Consider the following 23,844-nt stretch of genomic DNA (forward strand, 5'->3'; position numbering starts at 1 on the left):
GAAATAAAAGGGTCTCGTGCTGATATGCACAACGGAATACCTCTTGACTAGAGCAAACAGTGTCCTTCTTGGGCAGCTCAATGGAAGAATTAGCCCTTCTAATAGGTTTTTTTTGAGTGTACTTCTTGTACACAGAACCTAGGAGAAACACAGCAGTGTCACCATGAATATGTCTCCCCTCTTTCCTTTCTCATGTCAATTCATTGCAGATTGTTTAGGCATAGTTTACTGAAGATGTAGAAGGTACATTATGAGGATAGAGGTGGGCTGAGGACAGGGGTGGGCTGAGGATAGGGGTGGGCTGCTCAGGGTCCTCTTTCTCTATTTAGCAGAGTCCAGCTGAGACTGGTACTGTGATGGCTAATCTTCATTGTCAAATTGATGGATTTATAACCACCTAGAAGATGCGCCTCTGTGTGTATTTTTGAGGGAACTTCCAGAGAGATTTGAGGAGGGAAGACCCACTCTGAATGGGCTGACACCACTGCATGGGCTGAAGTTCTGGAGGACATAAAAGAAAGGGGGAGAAGTGCCAACCTTCCTTTCTCTCTGCTTCCTGACTGCAGGCCCAGTGAGGCCGGCTGTCTGATGTCTCTGCTGCCACATCTGATGGCTTTCCCATCAGGATGAACTATATCTCATCAAATTGAGAGCCCAAATAAAGCCTTTCTTTAGTTGCTTTTGCTTGTATTTGTTACATGAAGAAGTAAGTAACATAAGTACCACTTCACAGGGACCCAATGGCAGGCCTAGGGAAGGGAATCTTTATTCCTGTCCTAATTGTCCTGAGGGCTCAGGAAACTGCCTCTTTCAGGAGGCACCAGTGCGCCTAAGGATAGTTGAGCCCCCAGGTTTTTCTCACTCTGTGCCAATGGCAAGAAACTGCGAGGTCATTTCTCTGGCTGGGAGAACGGAGTTGTTTAAGGATGGACCTGTTCCAGAGGCTAAGGCCTGAGGTAGCCGGAGAGGGCTACTATCCTCACCCGGTTCCCCAGGGCCAGGCGCTGTTCAGACACACCTTGGCTTTAGCTTACCCACACTATTCCCAGACTCTGTGTAGAACAGAAAGAACTTTGCTTTTGCTCTAGGGTTAGCCTTCGTCCTCTGTTCGACCATCCTTTCTTTCCCAGGTTGGGCTGCAGCTGGAAGACATTTGGGTTGATGGGCAGCTCTGTAGGTCCCACTGATAAAGCTACGCTGCTTGGCTACCTCAATTTCAGCTAAGATCTGCCCTAGACATGGGAATCTCAGGCTCCTCGCTTCCATCTCAGGTTCCTTGGCCTTGTCTGGACCAGTGACAGCTGGGGCTACCATTTGTCATCAAGTCCTGATGATTTCTGGACACAGTGTTAAGTGCTTGGTGAGCCTTGTGCTGTCTCCTCATGGTCCGCCCGGCTTACAGGCAGGCAAATAAGATTCCTGGGCTCACTGGCACGAACCACAGTCTATAAATCCTTTTCTTCAAAATGAAGACACATAGCCCCAGGTTTATAGAGTGAGTGAGTACTTTCATTAAAAAAAATATCTATGGCTTCTTTTGATGAACCCGTCTGGGCCTGAACTTAGTAGCATCAGCAAATAAGGACCTGACTGTAGAGGGTGGATAGCCACAGCCTCTGTGAGAAGCATCTTGGCTGGTGGGTGGGCACCCAGTCAACCTCGCCATCACGTAGGTGATCACTTTCAATATTAACTCATGCCTCAGCTGTGTCTCCACCCCCACTTGCCCACTGCCACACCTTACCTGGAGAGACCCTTGTTTCACCATCGAGGGGGTAACACTTCAGAGCTTTCAGCTGGGAGTTTGTTTCTCCATCCAGGTTGTCTTTAGCTTTCTAGAAAACAGGCCATCTTGCCCATCAGAGGCCTGATGCCTGGGAAGGTAGTTCCCCAGTCACCCCTGACCTCAACCTGCCAATCAAGAACATTTATAGGGAGGACCTAAGGGAGTTAACACTTCAGGCATGTTGGGCCTACCTTCTGCAGCAGATTTCACAGGGGACTGTAGATTTGGGAGTGAAAAGGTATATGAATGTGTGCATTCATGCATGTAGATACTACAAAAGCACACTGGAGGAGCCACCGGTATTTGCTAGAATATTCTTTGCTAGTTTCCCGCTTCTCTTCCTACTAGCCAAGAATTTCTGGATCTCCATTATGACAAACAACCATTTGGGTAACTTCTATGCTCTATTTTTGTTTTTGTTTTAAGACAGAGTCTTACTATGTAGCTTTGGCTGGCCTGGACCTTGCTGTATTGACTAGTCTGGCTTTGAACTCATAGAGATCCACCTGCCTCTGCCTCCCAAGTGCTGGGATTAAAGGCATGTGCTACTCTGCCTGGTATTTCTATGTCCTCTTGGGCCCCTCAGTAAGGAATTTTTTCCTTACTGGGCACAAATAGAATGTAGCAATAGTTTAATAAAATCACCCAAGGCATCAGGCCAACAAAAGGATCCTTTTGTGACCCATGGTGGAAAGGGCCTTGATGTTATCACTCCAGGGGGTGCCTAGCCTGTCAGGAGGACCCAATGGAAGCCATGCTGCAGCTTAGCCCACCTCATATTGAGTCAGCTTGTGAACCACTGAAGGTCCCCAAGGAAGGTCCTGAGATTCTGAGGTTCTTCCAGTGTGGGGATGTTAAGAGGGGTAGAGATGAGTCTAGGCTATTTGGCTTCCTTGAGTGAATCCAGGAAATGCCTTGGAAATGCAGCCCCATGAGTAAGCTCTACGTCCTGGGATAGACTTCCACATTCTGGAATGTGTTATGTTCACTAGCAGCTGAGTCAGCAATCTGCTGACCAGCCTGTGGGTTTCACCGACTTCTGCTCACAGTATTGGTCTTCCCTGTAAAAGGCCCCCTGACCACTTAGGTAAGGGATGAGTATTTTATGCAGGACATGTTTGATGGCTGTGACTGAAGATACTCCCCAGCAGGCTTAGGTTGAATCCGAGAGTCCATCATTGCCCCTGCTAAGCTTGGTCTCCAGGAACAAATCCTATCAGTGACCTTACTCTTTCCCTACACATCCTTCAGGTTAAGCTACCACATACAGAGGAGGTGAGTGCATTTCCATGGAGATCCTAGAACTAGGCTAGGGAAAGAAGCTGAGACAGGTATAACCAAAAGCACAGGGGGGTGGGGGACCATAGATACCCTCCTCTAAACTAAGAGGCTCTTCTCAGTGGTCCCCATGGAATGTCCCTTCCTGAATTTCTGTCCCTCCCAGTGCTAGTCCTGGGGCCTGGCCCGGTCCTTTTGAGATCTAGGAAAGACAAGGAGACAAACTGGAAAGAAAATCCTCTGTGTGTTATTAGGGAAGGGTGTCAAACCATTCTGGCCACCGAGGGGGCTGTGGGCTTGGGAGGATAGAGTTTCTTGGGCTGACTTTGCTGCAGAGTCCTTGGCTTGTCTTTCGGGAGGGCTGCACTCTGCAGTTCTTTTCCTGAATGGTTCTTCAGGGAGGCCACAAGGAAGGCACACTGCAATGGGAAATGCGTGGTTAGAGCACACTGACAGCTATGGGCAGAGAGATACTCACGTGCAGCAGGACAGCCTTTTGATACTTCTTTCTGCCCAGAGAATACAGTTTGGGGCTAAGAGCTCTGTGGGTTAATCTTATAGAGAAAAAGGACTTCTTAAAAAAAAAAAAAAAAAAAAGGACTTCTTTATTGTACTGGAAACTGGGAAAAGTAATGTTTGGAGTTTCAAGCCCTCAGGCCAACAAGACATGAAAATGATACCACTTTATACCCAGTTTGCATATGGAATGTTCCCCTTTAGCTTATGCATGGTCCTCTGTACCACTATAAGAGGTTCTACAAACTATAGAAAAAGGGGCCTTGCTGGAAGGAGGAGGCAGATCCTTGGGAACTGGTTCTCTGTCTTCTCCTCTCTGCTTCCTGTCTGCCACAATATAAGTTTCCTGTCCCAAATACATCTACCACCATGATGCTCAGCCTCACCTACATCCCACCATGATGCTAAGCCTCACCTACATCCCACCATGATGCTCAGCCTCACCTACATCCCACCATGATGCTCAGCCTCACCTTCATTCCACCATGATGCTCAGCCTCACCTACATCCCACCATGATGCTCAGCCTCACCTTCATTCCACCATGATGCTCAGCCTCACCTACATCCTCACCATGATGCTCAGCCTCACCTACATCCCACCATGATGCTCAGGTCAGTAGTAGCCAAGGAATCAGCTATGGGCTAAAATCTCTGAAGCTGGCAGCTAAAATAATTCCTTCTTCCCTTAACTTGGTTTTTCTCAAATATTTGTTACACTGATGAAGAAGCCAAAATACTGCTTGACTGACAGGGAAAGCATAGCTCTGTGAACTCAAGGTCATACTACTCATTAAGTCAACTTCAGGAGCCTGGGCAAGCCAACATGTGAAACCCATGTTCAGCCACACAGTCAGCAGATAATATTCCAGCACCAACACAGACACTGGCAGAATTACAGCAGATGCTGATTCTTTTTGTCTGAAAGTTTCTCAGCTTCCAAAAGCTGTTCTACTAGTTCACACTCAGAACATCAGAGAACACTTTTTGAACATAAGCACACATCCAAAGGTGGTGGGGTTAGGGTGTTACTGTTCACTAAAACCTTGTAAGTGTGTTGGGAATGAGAATAGGATGGTTTGCATTTAAGAGCCAGAGATTTACAGACACCAGATGATCTAAGGCATGTTTGGGGAGCCACCAGTCCACTGACCCAGCAGCTATAGGGGAAACGAACACACTCATGGTTCTGCTGTCTTGTGTGGCTATGGTCCTCTGTGGATATGAGTCAGTCTATAAAATAGGGACTAACGTGTGAGGCAGGATGAGACCTTCTCAGATCCTTGCCTTGGCTTCACCACAGGCCCTATAACCTCCTTGTCTAACCTGGAGTTGAACTTCTCCAAATCTCTATCTCTACTCCTTACCATCTCCCATCTGCCTTCAGGACACCCTCCCTTTTCAATCTTCACAGGCAAGCTCACCTTCTCTCAGCCTCACCCTCTGCACCACCACAGACTTCCGACTCACATCCTCTTTCAGTTGTCACGACACTATTGTCTACCAGTTGTCCCAGAAAAGACCTTGGGGACTTCTTTCTGTTGCTTCCTGTCCCTCACCCTGTATGCTCCAACAGGTACAAATCCTTAACTCATCTTTAAATGTTCACCTGTGCGTTCCCTGGATTCTCATTCTCATTGTTCCGGCTCCTTCTCATCTTTCTAACTTCACCTTGACTACTCAAAATCTCCTTTGGAAAAGTATTTTTTAAAAAATTATTTTCTTTGTTTCTTTTGGTTGTTGTTTGGTTGATATTGATTTTTCTTTCTTTCTTTTATTTTTTTTAAGATTTAGTTATTTATTATGTAAATACCTCGTAGCTGTCTTCAGACACACCAGAAGAGGGCATCAGATCTCATTACAGATGGTTGTGAACCACCATGTAGTTACTGAGATTTGAACTCAGGACCTCTGGAAGAGCAGTCAGTGTTCTTAAATACTGAGCCATCTCCCCAGCTTGGTTTTAGCTTTTCAAGACAGGGTTTCTCTGTGTAACCTGGAACTTGCCATGAGAACCAGGCTGGCCTCGAATTCAGAGATCTGCCTGCCTCTGCTTCCAGAGTATTAGGATTAAAGTTGTGGGCAACTACTACCAGACTTTTAAAATGAATTTTGAGTAACCAAGAGCAAGCCATGGATGACCTAGGAAGGAATAGCTAGAGGCAGAGAACACAGCAGGTGCAAAGACTGTGACTAAGAAGAACTCATGTGTTAAAAGAACTCAACAGAGGCCAGAATCTACAGCATATAGGTCAAAATCCACTGAAAGACAGGCAATCCCCATGTTCCATCTGAAGCCTTGGTTGTTAATAGATCTAGACACAGAGAAAAAAGCTGGTATGGGCTGATTTGTGTTTCCTAAGATCTGTTGCAGAGTGACCTCCTGGTGACTGCAAATGTCACCTTACTTAAAAATAACATTTTTGTAGCTGAAATTGAAATGGAGGTCAGGATGAGGTCATACTTGAGGAGGGGTAGGCCTTTCGATTTAATACAGCTAGTGTTCCTGTGAGAAAGAAAAGACCAGCACATAGATGGCAGACAGCTTTGTACAGATGGAGGTATGGGTTAGACCATGCTCATGCTAAGGAACACCCATGGATGGTCATGGACCAAACTTTAGAGTCAGCTTCTTGAGAAGGCCTCCGCTTTGACTATCTCAACCAAGTTTTAGCAAAGACTTGTGCTAAGTAAGTTCAGCAAAAGTCACTCTCCCCTTGATATCCATTCAGAATTGCTCCCCCTTGAGTTCTAGGTCCTTGGTCTGCCTTTAACAAGAGCCTCTGCACCCTTGCCACCCAATCAACTTCCTTTTATTTTCCACCCATTGGCTGCTTACTGGGTACAAATTCCTAGCTATTTCCGTGGTCTGTGTTTGAACTCTTTCTCCTACGGCAGTAGTCTTAGAAATCTTTGGTGCCATTTATAAAAAGCATCTAACAGAGTTTTGCTTGTCACCAAGTCTAAAGGGCTGTAACAGTGAAGGTTTTATCCATAGTCTCCAGAAGGAACATGGCTCTGCGAGGACAGAAGTGTAAATGTCTTTCTGATTCAGAGTACTCTGCCTACAGCATTTTGTTGCAACAGCCATGGCAAGAACTGTACGTGTTTAAGCCCAAGCTGAGGCATACCTTTTGGGAGTAGTTGAGGGCTTTTTCTATCTCAGACATGATGGCGTTGATATCATCACTCTCATAGATACCTGGAAACAAAGCGCATCTGGAGCATTAGCGGGAGGATGTGCATCTGGACCAGTGTCAATACCTTTTGTGTGTGCAGGCCACGTGGAAGTGACAAGCCCAAGAGGCAAGATGGGACCGCAGTGGACTGAACTGGCCAGCCACAACCTTATATCATCCAGTGCTCTATTGTCACCAAGAGTGTACCTAGCCACAGGACTGTGTCCTAGCACTCATGGGAAGGGGAAGTTCCACGCAAAGGTTCTTGCTACTGTATGGGATGGGAAGACTCACACGGTACTTATTTATGGTAGCTGATATCTGCAGTGAACCTGTCACTGTTACTCTTCAGTGGGACTCTGGTATTTGGCAAGGACATTACTCATTGATGCTGTCCTGCCTGGGTTCAGCTTCTGTCCTTCAGGCTGTGCCTCAGCTACTCATTTGCTAAACAGGCCAAATAATCATCTGCTTCATAACCATGGTGTTATGGTGAGGTTCAAGTTATAGCGCATGTAAAATGCTTAAGCTGTGTCTGGCAGCTCACAGCTGTTCCGTGTTTGCCATTATGAGTGAGCATCACCGGGAATGTATTTGAACACATCCAGCAAGATCCTCGAAAGAAAGATCTGGAAAGTTCTCTAGAGCTCACACCCAAGTGATGCCACCCGCTGTGACGACAGGCATGCCCTGCCTCTGGAAGTTCCTCTGCGAGTCACAGAGGCCGGAAGGAGTTAGTGTGTCTCAGGCTCAACCTCTCTACGCTATTGCACTGATCTTTGCATATGCAGATTCTCTAAGTCATTGATTATTTAATATAGTTTTGCATTTCATTTGCTTCTCCCCCACCCCTCCCCTTAACGAGGTTTCTCTCTGTAGCTCTCTGTCCTGGAACTCAAGCTGCAGTCCAGACTGACCTCAAACTCAGATCTCCGTCTGCCTCTGACTCCCAAGGGCTGGGATTGGAGACCTGTGCCACCGCTACCTGGTACTTCTTATAGTTTTAAAGAAGAAAATTTGTATGGTCAACGAGGTCAGTGGTTTTCTAAAATATAAGATAAGCATGTAATTGTTGTAGCTATTACACACAGAGAGACAGACAGACACATAGAACGAGAAAGCTCCATGTAACATATGAATCATTTGTGAATATGCCAGACACTTTGGGAACTGTCAGTCTAAGGGATCTTTACTACGTGTTCTAGATCGTGTGCTTGTGTGTGTGTGTTATTATACACACACATATAACACACCCACATACACATATGCAGACACACACATCAGTGTGGAGATCTATCACAGGGCCTTATGCATGCTAGGCAAGCACTCTACCACTGAGGTCAACCTCAGTCTTCGTTTCTGCAGGACTTTAAGGCTTTACCTGTTAAAAATTGCAGTAAATTATACCCAGTGTAAACTTTGCCATTTTACTTTTGGGGGGACTGGAACCCAGACATACAAAGGACTAATCCCACCACTGAGCTGCACCCTCTGCTCATAGTCACTTTAACTGTAAAGGTCAGTGGTACTAAGTACATAAATGTCATTTACACACATCATCATTAGTAATTATTCCAGAATATTAGTTTAACATCTTTTTTTTTGTTTTGTTTTTGTTTTTTTGAGGGCTGGGGATGGGCTCTAGGGCCTATAAATGCTAAGTGTGTCCTTGAGCACTGGGCCACATTTATGTCACTTATGTGTGTTTACACGCTCATATACATGTTCATGCTGTAACATATGGGTCAGTGTCAGAGAACTACTTGTGGGAGTAGGTTTTCTTCTTCTTCCATTTGTGATCTAGGGATTGAACTCAGGCTTGGTGCCAAGCCCCTTTACCCATTAAACTGTGTCTCTGCCCACTGAAATTTAATTTTTAAAGTTGTTTTATTATTTTATACGTATGGGTGTGTTTTGCCTGCATTGTGTACCACATTAGTGAGAGATGCCCTGAAAAGGCCAGAAGAAAGTATTGGGTCCTCTGAAGCTGGAGTTACAGATTGTTGTGAATCACCTTGTGGGTGCCGGGAATCAAACCTGAGTGCTCTAGAAGAACAGTCAGTGTTCTCAACGGCTGAGTCATCTCTCCAACCCTCCTAACTTAATAAATATGACTTTTACATGTTGCTTCTTGACACGATTTTAATGTCAAAGGGGAACCATGCCAGTGCTGAGACACTGTCTGGAAAGAGAGAGACAGAGGACCAGGAAACTCCCATGTACCTGTCTCTCCAAACCAGTGGAAGCGACCGGAGGCAGCCTGGGTGATCTCTCTGTAGGCAGTAGCGGTGTCAGTTCGGCTGGCGTAGCAGGCAGGGGGTGTCGTGTCCATCTGTGGCTCACCCACATAGAAGAGACAGACATTAAGCTGGAGGTCGCAACCCCCACAGGCCTCTGCCACATAGGCGCTGAGTGCGTGCTAAGGGGAAGAGAAGACAGAAGTCCTCACCTGAGGCCTGGATACTGCTGATCTTCTAAAAGTTCAGCAGGTCATCTCTTTTCCTTTCTCTTCTCTTCTTTTCCTTTCCTTTTCTTTTTGTTTTTTTCAAGCCCTGGTTATCCTGAAACTCCCTCTGTAGACCAGGCTGGCCTTGAACTTAGAGATACGCCTGCCTCTGCCTCCTGAGTGCTGGTATTAAAATTGTGTGCCACCACCACCCAGGTGATCATTTTTCTTTTAAAAAAAACAAAGACACTTTTGGCGGCTGGAGAGTTGGCTCAGTAATTAAGAGGACTGGCTGCTCTTCCAGAGAACTTGGGTTCAAGTCCCAGTACCCAGTGACAGCTCACAACTGTCTGTAACTCCAGTTCCAGGGGATCTGGCACCTTCATAAAATAAAAATAAATCTTATAAAGAAAAGAAAATCATTAAAAAAATAAAAAATAAATAAATGAGTGTGTGTGTGTGTGTGTGTGTGTGTGTGTGTGTGTGTGTTGTGGGGAGGTGGGTATACACATAGGTAAGTACAAGTTCCCACTGTGGCTAGAAGAGGGCGTTAGATCCTTTGGCACTGGAGTTGCAAACTGTTATAAGTGTTGTGATATGGGTGCTGGGAATTGAACTTGGGTCTTCTACAAAGGTAGTAGATGCTCTTAATTACTCAGCCATCTTTCTGGCCCTTTGATTATCTTTCTTGATGCCCTACTATGTGCTCTGTCCAGTTCTGTATGCAAAGGCAGAAAGACATTAGCCTGGAACACATATTCTTCCCATGTTTTAACAGGGCCTGGCAGGGATTTGGGCCTGAAAGCCTCGTCTTGCCTACTGTGGTCCATATGCAGGACATTGAACATCCTGGGGGCTGTCGATAATGAAGACTCAGGCCCACCTGAGACCTGTGAGGCAGGAGCTGTGCTGTGACAGTGTCCCTAGGTACTTGTATCTGAGAAGAGGTAGCTCAGATAAGCAGGCTGGGTTGAGGCTGTGGCTCAGCAGTAGAATGCTTGCCTAGCAAAAGCAAGGGCCTGAAGTCCGTACTCAACACCACAGAAAGTAAAAGACAAGAAGAAAATAAACATGGTGGCTCATGCTTTTAAACCCAGCCTGTGGGAGGTAGAGGAAGATGGAATTTACTTCTGTAAGTTTGAGCCTAGCCTGGTTTACACAAGCCCGTTCCAGGCCAACTAGGACTTCATAGTGAGACCCTATCTCAACAACAAACAAGACATTAGGTGTCTAGGATGATTACTACTTACCACATCTTGGTCAGGGACACCCCCTGTGAAGAGGTAGATGCCTTGAGACTCATGTTTGGCTTTGTCCTTGAAATCCACCTCTATGGCCTTCCGGAGGGCTCCGAGGACATTTCTGCTTCCTTGACACCGCAGGCCCAGGGCCCACCTGGGGAGGCAGGGACATAAGGCTTGGTTGGGAGGACCACCTTTGAGGCCCTAGGGTCCCAAGAACAATGAGAAGAAAGGGGTTTGCTGGTGTGTGCCCTTGGCTGCACGTTGGCGGGGCGGCAGTGAGGGGGATGGGGAAGATGAGGACACAGGGCAGCTGCAAAGCACAGCTACAGAGAAAGGCTCTGCCCTCCATCACCCACCTCCAGGCACTTTGTAAGTTGTCATGGCTCACAGCAACCATCTCGGGCCTCCAGCTCTCAATGGTACTTCCAAACCTTCGAGGAAGCAAAGGAGTTTGGATTTAGGACATACATCCTTTCTGTGTCTCCCTTCTCTGGGATCCACAGGCCTGAAGGCACTCATATTTTGACAGTAGGCCCCCAAAATGTTGGAATGTTGCTGATCTGGGGTAGGTCACAAGATTTTCTGGTCATAACACATTAAAGCCAACTCTGTGGGACAGTGCCAGGATTGTCAAGCAGAGACAGAGCCAGCCTTGGCCACTGCCCTCCCAATACTCTGAGGGTCCTTTCTCTGCAGGACTTCACTGTCCCTTGGAGCAGATCACTGTTCCTGTGAGACTCCTGGAGCCCAAGTTTCTCTCACAGTGCACTTCCCTCTCAGGGGAATTATGGTCTTTTCTGTAAATACACATGATCTCATTTTCTTTGAAAGACAGTACTGAAGATTCCCAAGAGGAGAATTTATTTCTTTATGGATGACAAGGTATCCTTTTTTGTCCTTTCACTGAACCTAGGCCTCCTCTGTGGCCAGTCTCTTCTGAGAATCACATAAAACTCCTTAGTAGACACATTTGTATCCCTCTTCCTGATCACTCCCTATACAGCACTGACCCCTCCACTCTTAGGAACTTCAGGAAGTGACTTCACTTTCCAGTAGCTTCTCTCTTCCTTTTGACACAATGGACCCGTTTCCTGGAGAAGCCACACCTCCACTGCCCGAGCACCTCCACTGCCTCAACACCTCCACTGCTCCAGCATCTCCACTGCCCCAGCATCTCCACTGCCCCAGCATCTCCACTGCCCGAGCACCTCCACTGCCTCAGCATCTCCACTGCTCCAGCATCTCCACTGCTCCAGCATCTCCACTGCCCCAGCACCTCCACTGCCCCAGCACCTCCACTGCTCCAGCATCTCCACTGCCCCAGCACCTCCACTGCTCCAGCATCTCCACTGCCCCAGCATCTCCACTGCCTCAGCATCTCCACTGCCCCAGCACCTCCACTGCCCCAGCACCTCCACTGCTCCAGCATCTCCACTGCTCCATCTGCCCTTCTGGCTTCAACCCATCCTTTTGTGCTTCTGCCTAGGATGGTTCTCTTGCTTTTCTCCCATCACCTGTGGTGACATTTCTCTAGGAATCAGCTCACAAACATTTGATGGCACTTGGGTTAGAAATCCAACAATATACAAAGAAGCAAAATATTTTTGTTTTATCACCTTCCCTAGAATTTTAACTCTTCGTTATATTTTTCTCTAAAAATGCTTAGGTGAATATATTTCTAGAAATGGAGCTGTTCTGCATGTATGACTTATAACCTGCTTGCTTCTGTTTACTCAACATATAGACCAGGTTAGCCTTGAACTCACAGAGATCCTCTTGTATCTGCCTCCCTAGTGTTCGGATTAAAGGCTACTATGATAGCACATACAATTTAAAATCATATTTGTAACTTACAAACTTTTAAAGTTACTATATAATATGTGAAATATAAAATATATAATTTTTAAATGAATATGTATTTTAGAAACTACATATTATTATAATTTTGAAATATAGTTTTAAAACTATAGCTGAAGCTGTATATAGCTTCAGATTTTGAATACTACTTATCTATAGATTAAAATTAAAATTTAATTTAGAATCAGAATACCAAGTATTTGCAGTTCTTGCTAGAGCCAGGCTAAGAGTAAGACATGGGCATAGCGGGGACTCTCCCTTTTCTCTGCTGAGTTTACCGGTTTGAAAGCCAACTGGGGCAATGGGCTGCGTTACATTACCCTGGCTGATCAAGTCCTGTGTTTTGGGGCCACTTACCACCTTTCCCCCAATGGGATAGACCTGCAGCCATTCAATTATTCAAGACCCCAAACAAGATCACCCGAATCAGATAAACAGATGCGTATCTTAGGATGCTCCTGACATCACTGTCTGTGCTCCTGCAGTCTGTCTGAAGCCCCAGCCCGGTGATGGTGGCGACATCCACTTCCAGGCTCTCCCGCAACCCTGTGGGGGACTCCAGAGACTCACGCGATGATGTTGAAGTAGTCTTTGTTGGACAGCTGCTCCTCCAGCAGCAGCCGCAGGGAGTGCTGGATGTGAATAAGGTACATGGAACTGGTCACCGAGACGTCCAGCAGTATAACCACCCTAAAGAGAAACACGAACTTCAGGAGGCAACCTGAACCTTGCAGATAATGTTTGTTCCATTCCAGTTTATTATTTAAAGATTTTTCCAGGGGGCTTCTACTCGCCAGACTCGGAGACGGCCAAGGAGCTCTGTAGTTTGAGACTGACAGCAGTAGGTTTGTAGCGGACGTGAAAGGGTGTTGTGGGATTGTCTGTCTTTCTTCTATGGCACCATGTTGTGGAGGTGGTTTAAGGGTCAAGGACTGCATGTGGTGATTTTCAAGTCAAAAAGCCTGTCTTCCCTCTGATGTATAACTACAGAGAACAACACTTAAAAAAGACTCCTTAGAGTCAGTTATAAGCATCAAACATGGCATTTTGGGATGTCTCCCCTGCCCCCTCAGCCTTCCCCATTTCTTCCGCCAAGAGCTTCCTCATCTCTCCTTGGGAAACAGCGCTGTATCCATTTATGTGTCCACTACCCCCACCACATCAAGACTGGGTTTTTCTGTTGTTCTGGAACTTACTCTGTAGACCAGGCTGGCCTCAAGCTCAGATATCCACCTGCCTCTGCCTCCCAAGTGTTAGGATTACAGGTGTGTGTCACCACTGCCCAGCACACACCATGCTTCAAGAGTGAGCAATTGTTCCTGTGCATTCTGAATATCACACCTCCCTGGCCAGCCTGACACATACATGCTCAAGCCCTGGAAATGCAAAGCTGGCAGAAAGTGGATCCATGCTGTGTTGCCACCTGCAGGGAAATCCCAATCTGGAAACAGAGCCCACAGAGAGGAAAGCAGAGCTGAGGGACGCTTAACGAGGCTGGCCCTCTGGATCCAGCCACACGGCTAAGTGTGGTCTAGACTGTTCAATCTCCATTTCTCAGACTTTTCTGTTTACTTTGAGCTTCAGCTATACTCATTTTGGGGGTGTGATGTGTATAACAAGGTCTTAACCATGTACCCCAGGTTAGCCTCAAATTCTTAACCCCCTTGCCCTAACCTTCCAGGAGCTGTGGTACCAGGTGTGTCCCACCAGATCCATCTCTCTGTTGCTTCTAGCTGAGTCTTGAGATGCAGCGATGAAGGTTGGTGTGCATGATACCGGCTTCAAGGCTGCCCATGGGGCTGATGAGCCTCATAAACTTTGAGTCACACACCCGACCCCTCAAGGAACAAGAGTGTGCTTTGCACCATCAGTACCTTCTTTGACAGACAGTGCCCCAGATTCTTCTGCTGGTCAGGGAGAGCCACTGGAGCCGCTTCTCATATATCTGCACAGCTTTCCCGAGCTGCTTCTGTAAAAGCATGGGCCGCCATGAGTGAGTGGGTGGGCCGACATGAGTGAGTGGGCCGCCATGAGTGAGTGGGTGGGCCTCCATGAGTGGTTGGGTGGGCTGCCATGGGTGGGTGGGCCGCCATGAGTGAGTGGGCCGCCATGAGTGAGTGGGTGGGCCGCCATGAGTGAGTGGGTGGGCCGCCATGAGTGGGTGGGCCGCCATGAGTGGGTGGGCCGCCATGAGTGGGTGGGTGGGCCGCCATGAGTGAGTGGGTGGGCCTCCATGAGTGGTTGGGTGGGCTGCCATGGGTGGGTGGGCCACCATGAGTGGGTGGGTGGGCTGCCATGAGTGGGTGGGCTGCCATGGGTGAGTGTGCCAAGGGTGCCAATGAAAGCCTGGGGCTGTAAGGAGGAGAAACACTCCAGACAGCTTCTGGAAATGGTACAAACAGGCAATATAAACATTTTGTTAGGGAAGGTGCAAGTCCATCATAAGACTAGGAAGGGAAGAGCCTAAGTATTTCCTTCAAATGTGGGACAAGGCAGATAGCACCCCAAGAGCCCAGAGATTCTTGTTTGTGGCATCCATGTCCTTATCTAAGGAGGTGCCCACAGGAGGAACACACAGGGAATCTGGTCAATGACTTGTCTATACAGCACAAAAGGACCTTCCTGTTACCCATATTCCAATGGATCGGAGCCATTACTCACCTGGTACTCGAAGAGGGTGGGTGGGTCCACATGGATATTCTTCATTGTTCCATCATGCCATTCAAATTGTACCATTGCTTTCTGCACTCAGGCGCGGGCAGAACAGAGAACAGGTAAGCAGAGGCGTGAGTGGGAAATACAGTGAATACTGGGCTCTCCAACCCACATGCATGAGAGAAACCAGACCTGAGCACATCTGGAGTTAGATTTCCTTACCCACCCACACATATACCACCACTTGGTCTTGTCTGAAGCCTTTGGGATTTCCTGAGTGAGCCATGCCTGAAGCCAGGTACCTTCCTAGGGGTGAGGGTGAGACTCTTCTGAAAATCAGAGCCACTAAGGCACAGTTGTTGTGGAATATGGAGAAGAATCAAAGATAATAAAACATACTGGCAGCTAGGTGTGGTGACACATGCCTTAAATTCCAGCGCTCAGGAAGCAGAGGCAGGCAGGCAAATCAAGCTCATGACTAGACAGGCTACACAGTAAGACCCTGTCTCAAACACACACACACACACACACACACAGAGAGAGAGAGAGAGAGAGAAAGAGAGAGAGAGACAGACAGACAGACAGACAGACAGACAGACAGAAAGACACACACACACACATTTGGGAATGCAGACAGGCTCTATAGATACTCAATACCTATGTGTTCTCCTGTTTGGTCATGCTCCATCCACTTTTACCTGTGGCTTCATTTAGGTTAGTCATCTATGCATCACCAGCGTTGTTCACTTCCCACAGCCCTCTTTTCCTTCCTTTCCAGCCTCTCATCTTTCTAATCATCATTCTGATTATCATTCTAATCACCGTTCTCATCACTGCCTAATCATCACTCTGGTTATCCCATCCCATTCTTCTACTTTGCCATTTTTCTATCCTTTCTTGAATTTTCTTTTATCCTTTTGTATTTTCTTTATTTTTCCCATTAATCTATCTTCTCATTTTTCCCTTCCAGCCTTCCACTTGCTCCAATTTCCTTCTATCCACCCACCTACACTCTTATTCATTCATCATTTCCATCCATCCATCCATCCATCCACCCACCCACCCATCTACCCAATTATCTGTTCATTCTACTATTTACACAATAGCATGAATATATATTCATCTACCTATCCATCCATTCATCCACCCATCCATCCATTCATCCACCCATCCATCCATCCATCCATCCATCCATCCATCCATCCATCCATCCATCCACCCACACATCCACCCACCCATCCATCATTCAGTCTTTTATGTTTATCCATCTAGCCATCAACTTTTCAATGAATCTTCACCAACTTTCCATCCATCCAAATACACACCACTCTCTTCCTCCTTTCCAGCTTTGCTTTTATTTTCCATGACTCAGCCATCTAGGGAGCATTCATTGGCTGCTTGTACTAGACTTTAAGACACAGAGTCAGAGAAGAGAGCCCCTTAAAGGTTCATACTTTATAGGGCTCTATACACAGGCATGTGCTCTAGCAGCCACTGTACAGGTGTACAAAGCAGTGAGGGCAACAGGAAAGCAAGTCTGTCCTATTTGAATGCAGTGGAGGACAACATTCATAGAGGAGATGACCATGGTATCAAAGATAACCTTTGGTACTGTCCTCAGAACCCCACTCACCTCCTGGAGCTCACCAAGAAGGATAGATTGATTTGCCAGTGAGCCCCAGGGAGCCTCCTGTCTCTACCTTTCCTGTCCTGGGATTAAAGGTATGTGTGTACTATCATGTATGGCATTTTTTTTTTAACATGGGGCTGAAGATTAAACTCAGGTTTTCGTGCTTGCAAACATTCTACAAACGAGCTATCTTTTCAGCTCCCATTTTCAGAACTCTGAAAACCAGCAGTCATGGTAGATGTTTTTGGTTTGTTTCTTTATACTTTGGTGCTAGTTGCTGATCTCAGGGCCTCATGCATGTTGAACACACTCCATCCCGAGATGCATCTCCAGCCTCATCACACTAGAATTTATAAGCATTTTAGAACCCTGGATAGGAAGCCCGAATCCCTCCCAAACCTGCCCATTCATGCTCATTTGGCTATGCCTATGGCTTTTGTTGTCTGACACAACAGGATGGAAGCCGCACAGGGTGTGCCCCTGCAGAGAACGGGAGAGAAACTTGACATTGAATTACCTCGTGGATAGTAGCTGCTACTGTTTTCTGGAGAATAGGCACAAATTCTTCCACAGGATTGAAGGCGTTGGGTGCCAGAACCTGATAAAGCCCTAACTTCTTGGCTGAAAAAACAAAGTTAGCTTTGAGGCATTGCCTGGGAAAGCCTTGAAGGTCCCAGCCACCTAGGTCCTGCCCACTCTGTGGATTAAATACCTTTTAGACCGTTAACCTTCAGCCACTCTGCAGAAGTCTTGTCCAAGTCTGGGAACTTGATTGTGAGAGGGGCTTCATGCTTTGGTGGTCTAGGCAAGAGACTGTTGAATGGCCCTTTGGCAATCTCCATAGAGATCTACATGCGATTTAAAAACTCCCATTACACAATCACATTATAGAGCTGGTAAGTTCTTCCCCGTTCACCTGGACCCCCCGTGTGGCGCTTCTTAAAGCATCAGCAGGCAGGTTGAAGGCAACTCTGCTGTCCCCTCTCAGCACCCATACCCCCATCACTGAGGATTTTCTAAATTTTCAGGGGACAGAAAAAAAAAAACCCGTTCCTTTCCCCTTTGTCCACCTCTCCCCAATGTCTAGGACCCAAGATGACAAGTCTGTCCATGGACGTAGATCACAAAGCTTCTGGAAACCTAAGTGACCAATCCCCCAAGTCACTGAAGGAGCCCTAACCTGCCCCCTGTTATGTATAGTTTTAAAGTGAAAAAAAAAAAAATCCTGAAGCCCTAAGAGGTTAATTCATGTAGCTAATGTGTCAGCAACAGAAAGGCAATCCCAGACATCAATAATCGAGTGCTACCTACTTCTTTGATCATGCAGGACAGCTCTTCACATGGGCTGCTATGGCACAGGGCCTGTACCTGGCTGAGGAGGCCTTGAGCCTTGTGGGTTTCTGCCAGGAGTTCATCCATGTCCCTGCTGGTACAGAGCTGGGGATGGTGAAGGCAGTGAGTTACTCAGATCATGGGGATCTCCGTAGTTGTCAAGGTTAAAAAAGGCAAGCAGCCAAGTCGGTTCCCAAGGCTGAGAGGCCGTCTATTTGAAACTGGGGTAATAATAAACCAGGGTCCATATTCCAAACAGGGCCCATCAACAATGCATTCCGTCCCATGTGTACAGTATTGGGCTGCAGAATTCTAAACAACCGAAAGATTTTCTATCTTTAAAAAGGAACATTTTGAGCCAGGTGTGGTGCACACTTTTAATCCCAGCCTTTGGGAGGGAGCAGGAGGGGATCTCTATGAAGTCAAGGCTAGCTCGGCCTGATCTACATAGTGAGTTCTAGGACATCCAGGGCTTATGTAGAAAGACCCCCCCCACACACACAAACACACAAAGGGAACATTTTACATCCTTTTGGGTGGTAATAATGACATCAATAGCAATTTTAAAAATAGACATGGCAAGATGGTTCAGTGGGAAGAGGCATGTGCTGGGTAAACCTACGTGATCCCTGAAAACCATACAAACATGAAAGAAAAGAGTTAACTCGAGACTGTTGTCTTTTGACCTTCACATGCATGCTTGGCATATGAGACTCACCCAACATGTGAGTGCACATATACACACTAATAATTTTAAATTAACGAGTATTTCTGGGGTTGGGGTAGTTAGAACACTTGTCTAGTCTTGATGAAAATGTGGGATGGTATAGCTGCTCTGGTAACAATCAATAGGCTTCTCAAAAAACCAAACAGACTCCACATGTGTTAGTGACTGCCTGTACTTTCAGCACTTGGGAGGCAGAGGCAAGAAGATTGCTAAGAATAAGGCTAGCCTGGGCTACATAGTAATACTATGCTTCAAAAATTCACAGAGAAGACCTGAAGAGATGGCTCAGTGATTAAAAGCACTGACTGCTCTTCCAGAGGTCCTGAGTTCAATTCCCAGCCCTGAGTTCAATGATGGCTCACAACCATCTATAATGGGATCTGATGCCCTCTTCTGGTGTGTCTGAGGACAGCTACAGTGTACTCACATATATAAAAGAAAATTTTAAAAATCCACAGAAAGCTGAGTCTGTGTCTTTTAAATTTTTATTTTATGTATATTTTGCCTGCATGTTTGTTTGTGTACCATGTGTGTGCCTGGTTTTGGAGTTCAGAATAGACGTTAGATCCTTTGGATCTGGAGTTACTGGGAATTAAACCAAGTCCTCTGGAAAAGCACCCAGTGCTCTTAACCACTGAGCTGCAACTTTAGCTCCAGATCATGTCTAAAAAACAAACAACAAAATTTTCAACCAACCAAACAACAAAACAAAAACAAACAAAATAACCCTCCCCCGAATTATCGACAACAAAAATCAAAGCTGAAATTACCATGGGACCTAGCAGGTCTACTTTAGCTCTGCACTAGATTGCTGAACACAGGGACTTGTGTCCTGTACTGTTTCCCATAGCCAAAAAGTGGAAAACCCAAGGTTCAACAGATGAAGGGATCAACAAAATTGATCCTCCAGACAACAGAATGTCTCCCATCCTTAAAGAGGATGGAGAAACTGCAGAGGCTACTGTTTCATGCTAAGTGTGAGAAGTTGGTACAAGAAGAGTATGCTTCCACTTAGGTGAAATGCTCACAACAGGTAAATCCAGACAGGAAGCAGACTGATGACTGAGAGTGGGTGAAGGTGAGTAGGGGGTGCTCATGTGTGCAGGCTTCCTGTGCTTGCTTTAATTACATCTATTGTCTGTCTGTCTGTCTAATTTTTTTGTTTGTTCACAGACATACAAGAGTACCATAGCTTATGCATGGAGATCAGAGGACAACTTGTGGAATCAGTTCTTTCCAGTGTATAGGTCCTGGGAGATGGAATTCAAGTCATTAGGCTTGGTGATAAGTGTCTTAGAAAAGTAGCAATGAGCCATCTTGCTGATCTTTCTTTTTTCCCTTTAAGACCAGGTTTGATGTAGCCTAGGCTGTTCTCAAGTTTTCAGTGTAGCCAAGGATGGCCTTGAGCTTGCCTCTGCTTCTTGAGTGTTGAGATTTATAGGTCCTCTTTCTTCTTTCCCTTTCCCTTTCCTCTTCTTCTTCCTTCTCTCCTTCCTCCTCATTCTCTTCTTTCTTCTTTCCCTCTTCCTCCTCTCACTCCTCCTCCTCCTTTTCCTCCTTGGTCTTTCTCTATAGTCCTGGCTGTCCTGGAGCAGGCTGGCCTCAAACTTACAGAGATCCTTTTGCTTTTGCTTCCAAGTGAGTGCTGGGATTAAAGGTGTGCATCACCATGCCTGAGATAACATTTTTCTCAATCAACTGTTTTCAATCATTTCTTTTTTCTAGCCCTTTTCTATAGCCTGTGACATTTGCAATCAGGATTGGGACAGTGAGGTAACAAAATGGGCTGATGCCTATCCTTGATTTCTCAACATAAAAAGCTAGACTTTGTGACACCTAATGAGGTTGGAAGATCTGGGAGATGACTTGTGAGGGACAAATACTCCTTCATGGGGTGCCTTGAATGGCGGTTGGCAGGCATGGTCGATGAGTGATGCTTACATTCCTTTTGTTCTGAGACATGGTCTCCCTGGCCTAGAACTTGAGATCTTGATTCCCTGTAACTACAACAGCACACCAGTCTTAAGAGTATGAACCATCCACACAGAGCTGCTGTATGTCAACCTTTACCTCCTCTGACCACACAGTGTAGGCGGTGCTTAGCTCTGGACAGGGAAGGGACACCAGTGAGAGGGTTGCCACAGACCAGAGCCCCGCTTCTGCCCTCCTGTGAGTCTCTCCCAATAGTGGGGGCTTATTTAGGGAAGAAATTTGGAGTCACTGCTTAAGTCTGGGGGCTCCGGTAGGAACTGAAACAAGCTGGAGCTGATCTTTTATTCCTAGACAGCAGCAGAGGATTCTGAAGCTGAACCGCCTTCCAAATGTCTCTAGATTCACAAGGGTGTGACCATCAGACAAGCTACCCATGGAGCTTATGACTTCAGCTTATCTCTGTTCTCTTCACACTTTGAGGGTCATATGATTTTACCTGTGCAAGTCACTGAGCATGAAAGGCAAGGATGCTAGATTAGGGAAAACAAGGCAGATCTCCAGGGAACAGCCTTGGAGAAGGCAGTGGGTACAGCCGGTCTTTGGAAGACTTACCTCAGATTCCAGGCTGCGGCAGTGGTAGTAACCCCCAAGGGCATCTGTGAGGTTCTTTAGAACAGCCTGGGAAAATGGTGACAGAGTCAGCCATGATGACAAGGCCAGAGCCATGTTTTAACAAGCTTTTCCTGGGTTAAGCCTTCACACCCTCTCATACTTCCCGTTTGCCCATGGGAGAAGAGAGAGCAGTTACTAGAGGTGTGTTCTAGTCCATAGCTTGGAGGGAGGGGTTCAGTTCAGACACTCACAGAGGGCACATGATCATCACATTTGTAGGTGGTTACATGAATGAAGAGGCTCCGTCCCAGGGTGGACTGCTGGATGAAGTCAGACAGGAATTCAGAAGGCTGATCTGGACTGGGAGCAGACGGAAGAGAAGGCATGGCTATTCCTACTGAAACTGTGCCGTAGACATCCCAGATCAAAATGGTAATTTCCAGGGAACATCTATGTCACTCTGTGTGTGTGTACTTACATGTGCATGTGTTCATGTACATGATTGTACACTGTGTCCCTGGTCACCCTGGTAACATGCAGGGCCGGATGGACAACAGTGCTAGCCAGCCCTGGCTCCCCTGCCCAAATGTGTATGAGTGGCCTATGAATGCAATTATTCTCTCAAGTGTGTGAAGCATCATGCTTGGTAATTTTTTTTTCCTCACACACTGCTTGAGTCATCAGCTACCTGCTTAGTAGGAAAGGAGACCTACCAGCTTCTCAGTATGGCCACCAGAGAATTCAGATCCTTGTGAGCAAGGACTTTCTTCAAGGCTTGTAGTAGATTGCTGCTTCCCTCGGGCTGCAGTGTCTTTACCCAGAGCTTGAGTTCCTGGAGGCTGCAAGGAGACACAGCAAACTAACTGTAGCCACATGCAGCTTAACGACCCGGTTCTCCAAGGCTCCCCTGGACTTGACACTTGACAATAGCCTACGAGGCTCCGTGCTTGCACAGGATGCTCAAACTGTAGACTAGGACATGCGCTAAGAAATGTCTGTGGGTGGTTTTGCCACTGTGTGACTTGTACAAACCTAGAAGGCTCAGCCTACCATATACCTGGGCTATGGGGTCTATCTGTGGTACAGCCTATTGCTTCTAGTGTTGTGATGCATGAAATGGCAGAAGGTTGAAGCAGCTATGGGGGAAAATAAGGAAATGAAGGAGATGAAGGCTGACAGCGGTGTAACACCACGCGCTGTTCTACAGTAAGCCTTTGTTATAAATGGACAGGGAGCTCTCTAAAACCTTAGTGAGAAGCATAGGCGAGGGGCTGGGGTTGTAGCTTAGTTAGGAGAGGTGTTACCTAGCATGCATGAGGTCCTGGGTAACATCCCTAGGATTAGGGGGGAAATAGCATGGTTACAGTAGATATACCAACTAGGAAGACGGCCATTTCCTGTTATTATCAGGTATCACACACTGTACCAGCATTGTATTGTTCGGCTTCTATAATCTGGCTGCAAGTACAGCAGCTCTGACAGGACAGGAAATGTTCAGCTCCGTTGTCTTTGGTTCTTATTTTTTATTTTAGGCATCTATCTATCATCTCTCCCCCCACTCCCCCACCTCCATCTATCTATCTGCCAACCCATCCAATCCGTCCTTCCTTCCTTCTTTTCACCCCTGGTTAGCCTAGAACTCTATAGACCAGGCTGGCCTCAACCTCACAGAGATCTGCCTGCTCCTGCCTCTCAGATGTTGAGATTAAAAGCCAGCACCACATCCAGTTTCATTATAATTTTATGGGACCACATCAGATCTGTTTTTTACCAAAATGTCCTGACATGACGTGTGACTGACTCTTTAGGACTTTTACCAAGGTTTCAGGCCCAGACAGATGTTAGCTCATTTAAGTCTCGAGGTGGTTTATTTACATTTTAGGGACGAGGAGACTCAGGCTTGGTGTTAGAGCATGCCTAACTCGGCATGTACCGCAGACAGCTAGTCAGACTGGGGTTTTATACCAACCCTGGTCTGGAACCTGAGTTCTTAACAGCTCTACTACTTGAGCACCCAGAGCTGAGCCTTTTCCTCATAGCTCTTCTGGGAGCCAGATGTTGGCGTGAAGCATGGAGTTGATCTCTGGACTCCATAAAGGCTCTAAGAACAGGAAGGTACACATCTGTGGCTTCGTCCACGTGTCTCAGTAAGCGCCGACGTGGCTGAACTCATGCAACAGTTCTGCTCTTCCCACGCCTCTTTCAGCCTGGCAGAAGGAACGGCCCTGGCAAGGGCTTGCCTCATAGTCTGTAGAGCTCTGGGTTCAGCCCCAGCGCAGAAATAAAACCCTAGTTTGCTGTGTTCGTTGTTGTCTGCTCCTACAGTTTCAGGGCTGCAGCCCAGAGCCTTGTACATTCCTTGCAAATAATTCACCACTGAGCCAGAGTCTCCCTTCTGAGCAGAGAGAACAAGTGTCAGGCCAAAGCACTTTCTGCTACCAATCATGTGTTCGAGGTGCAATTAATCTCACTGTCTTTCTTTTGCTGTGTTTATTTTTACAGCAACTTCCTAATTATGGCAAATAATACGGATTTCTCAGTTATCTTACTAACTGTCCCTCAATAATAAATAGAATTGAGGTGATAAAAAAATAAAAAATGGGGCATGTGGCACAGAGCAAATACTAGTACCGTATTTGAAATGACTCGGGG

At 46.6% G+C, this 23,844-nt stretch overlaps 1 protein-coding gene across 1 annotated transcript in view; it reads right to left on the minus strand.

Annotated features, from left to right (window-relative positions):
• Window positions 1-23,844, minus strand: part of VWA3A (von Willebrand factor A domain containing 3A) — a gene marked incomplete at both ends in the record, with an annotated part of 49,320 nt that overhangs the window by 9,742 nt on the left and 15,734 nt on the right. The window contains 17 exons of the mRNA XM_080913005.1: window positions 41-138; window positions 1,035-1,142; window positions 1,766-1,835; window positions 3,334-3,483; window positions 6,710-6,780; window positions 8,981-9,176; window positions 10,454-10,598; window positions 10,804-10,878; window positions 12,875-12,994; window positions 14,179-14,273; window positions 14,966-15,046; window positions 17,107-17,210; window positions 17,302-17,437; window positions 17,901-18,026; window positions 21,193-21,258; window positions 21,444-21,552; window positions 21,906-22,031. Of these exons, the coding sequence (XP_080769131.1) occupies window positions 41-138; window positions 1,035-1,142; window positions 1,766-1,835; window positions 3,334-3,483; window positions 6,710-6,780; window positions 8,981-9,176; window positions 10,454-10,598; window positions 10,804-10,878; window positions 12,875-12,994; window positions 14,179-14,273; window positions 14,966-15,046; window positions 17,107-17,210; window positions 17,302-17,437; window positions 17,901-18,026; window positions 21,193-21,258; window positions 21,444-21,552; window positions 21,906-22,031 (1,876 nt within the window). The remainder of the gene's footprint in view (window positions 1-40; window positions 139-1,034; window positions 1,143-1,765; window positions 1,836-3,333; window positions 3,484-6,709; window positions 6,781-8,980; window positions 9,177-10,453; window positions 10,599-10,803; window positions 10,879-12,874; window positions 12,995-14,178; window positions 14,274-14,965; window positions 15,047-17,106; window positions 17,211-17,301; window positions 17,438-17,900; window positions 18,027-21,192; window positions 21,259-21,443; window positions 21,553-21,905; window positions 22,032-23,844) is intronic.

The sequence above is a fragment of the Micromys minutus genome (genome assembly GCF_963924665.1).
Source record: "Micromys minutus genome assembly, chromosome: 2".
In the NCBI taxonomy this organism is placed as follows: Eukaryota; Metazoa; Chordata; class Mammalia; order Rodentia; family Muridae; genus Micromys; species Micromys minutus.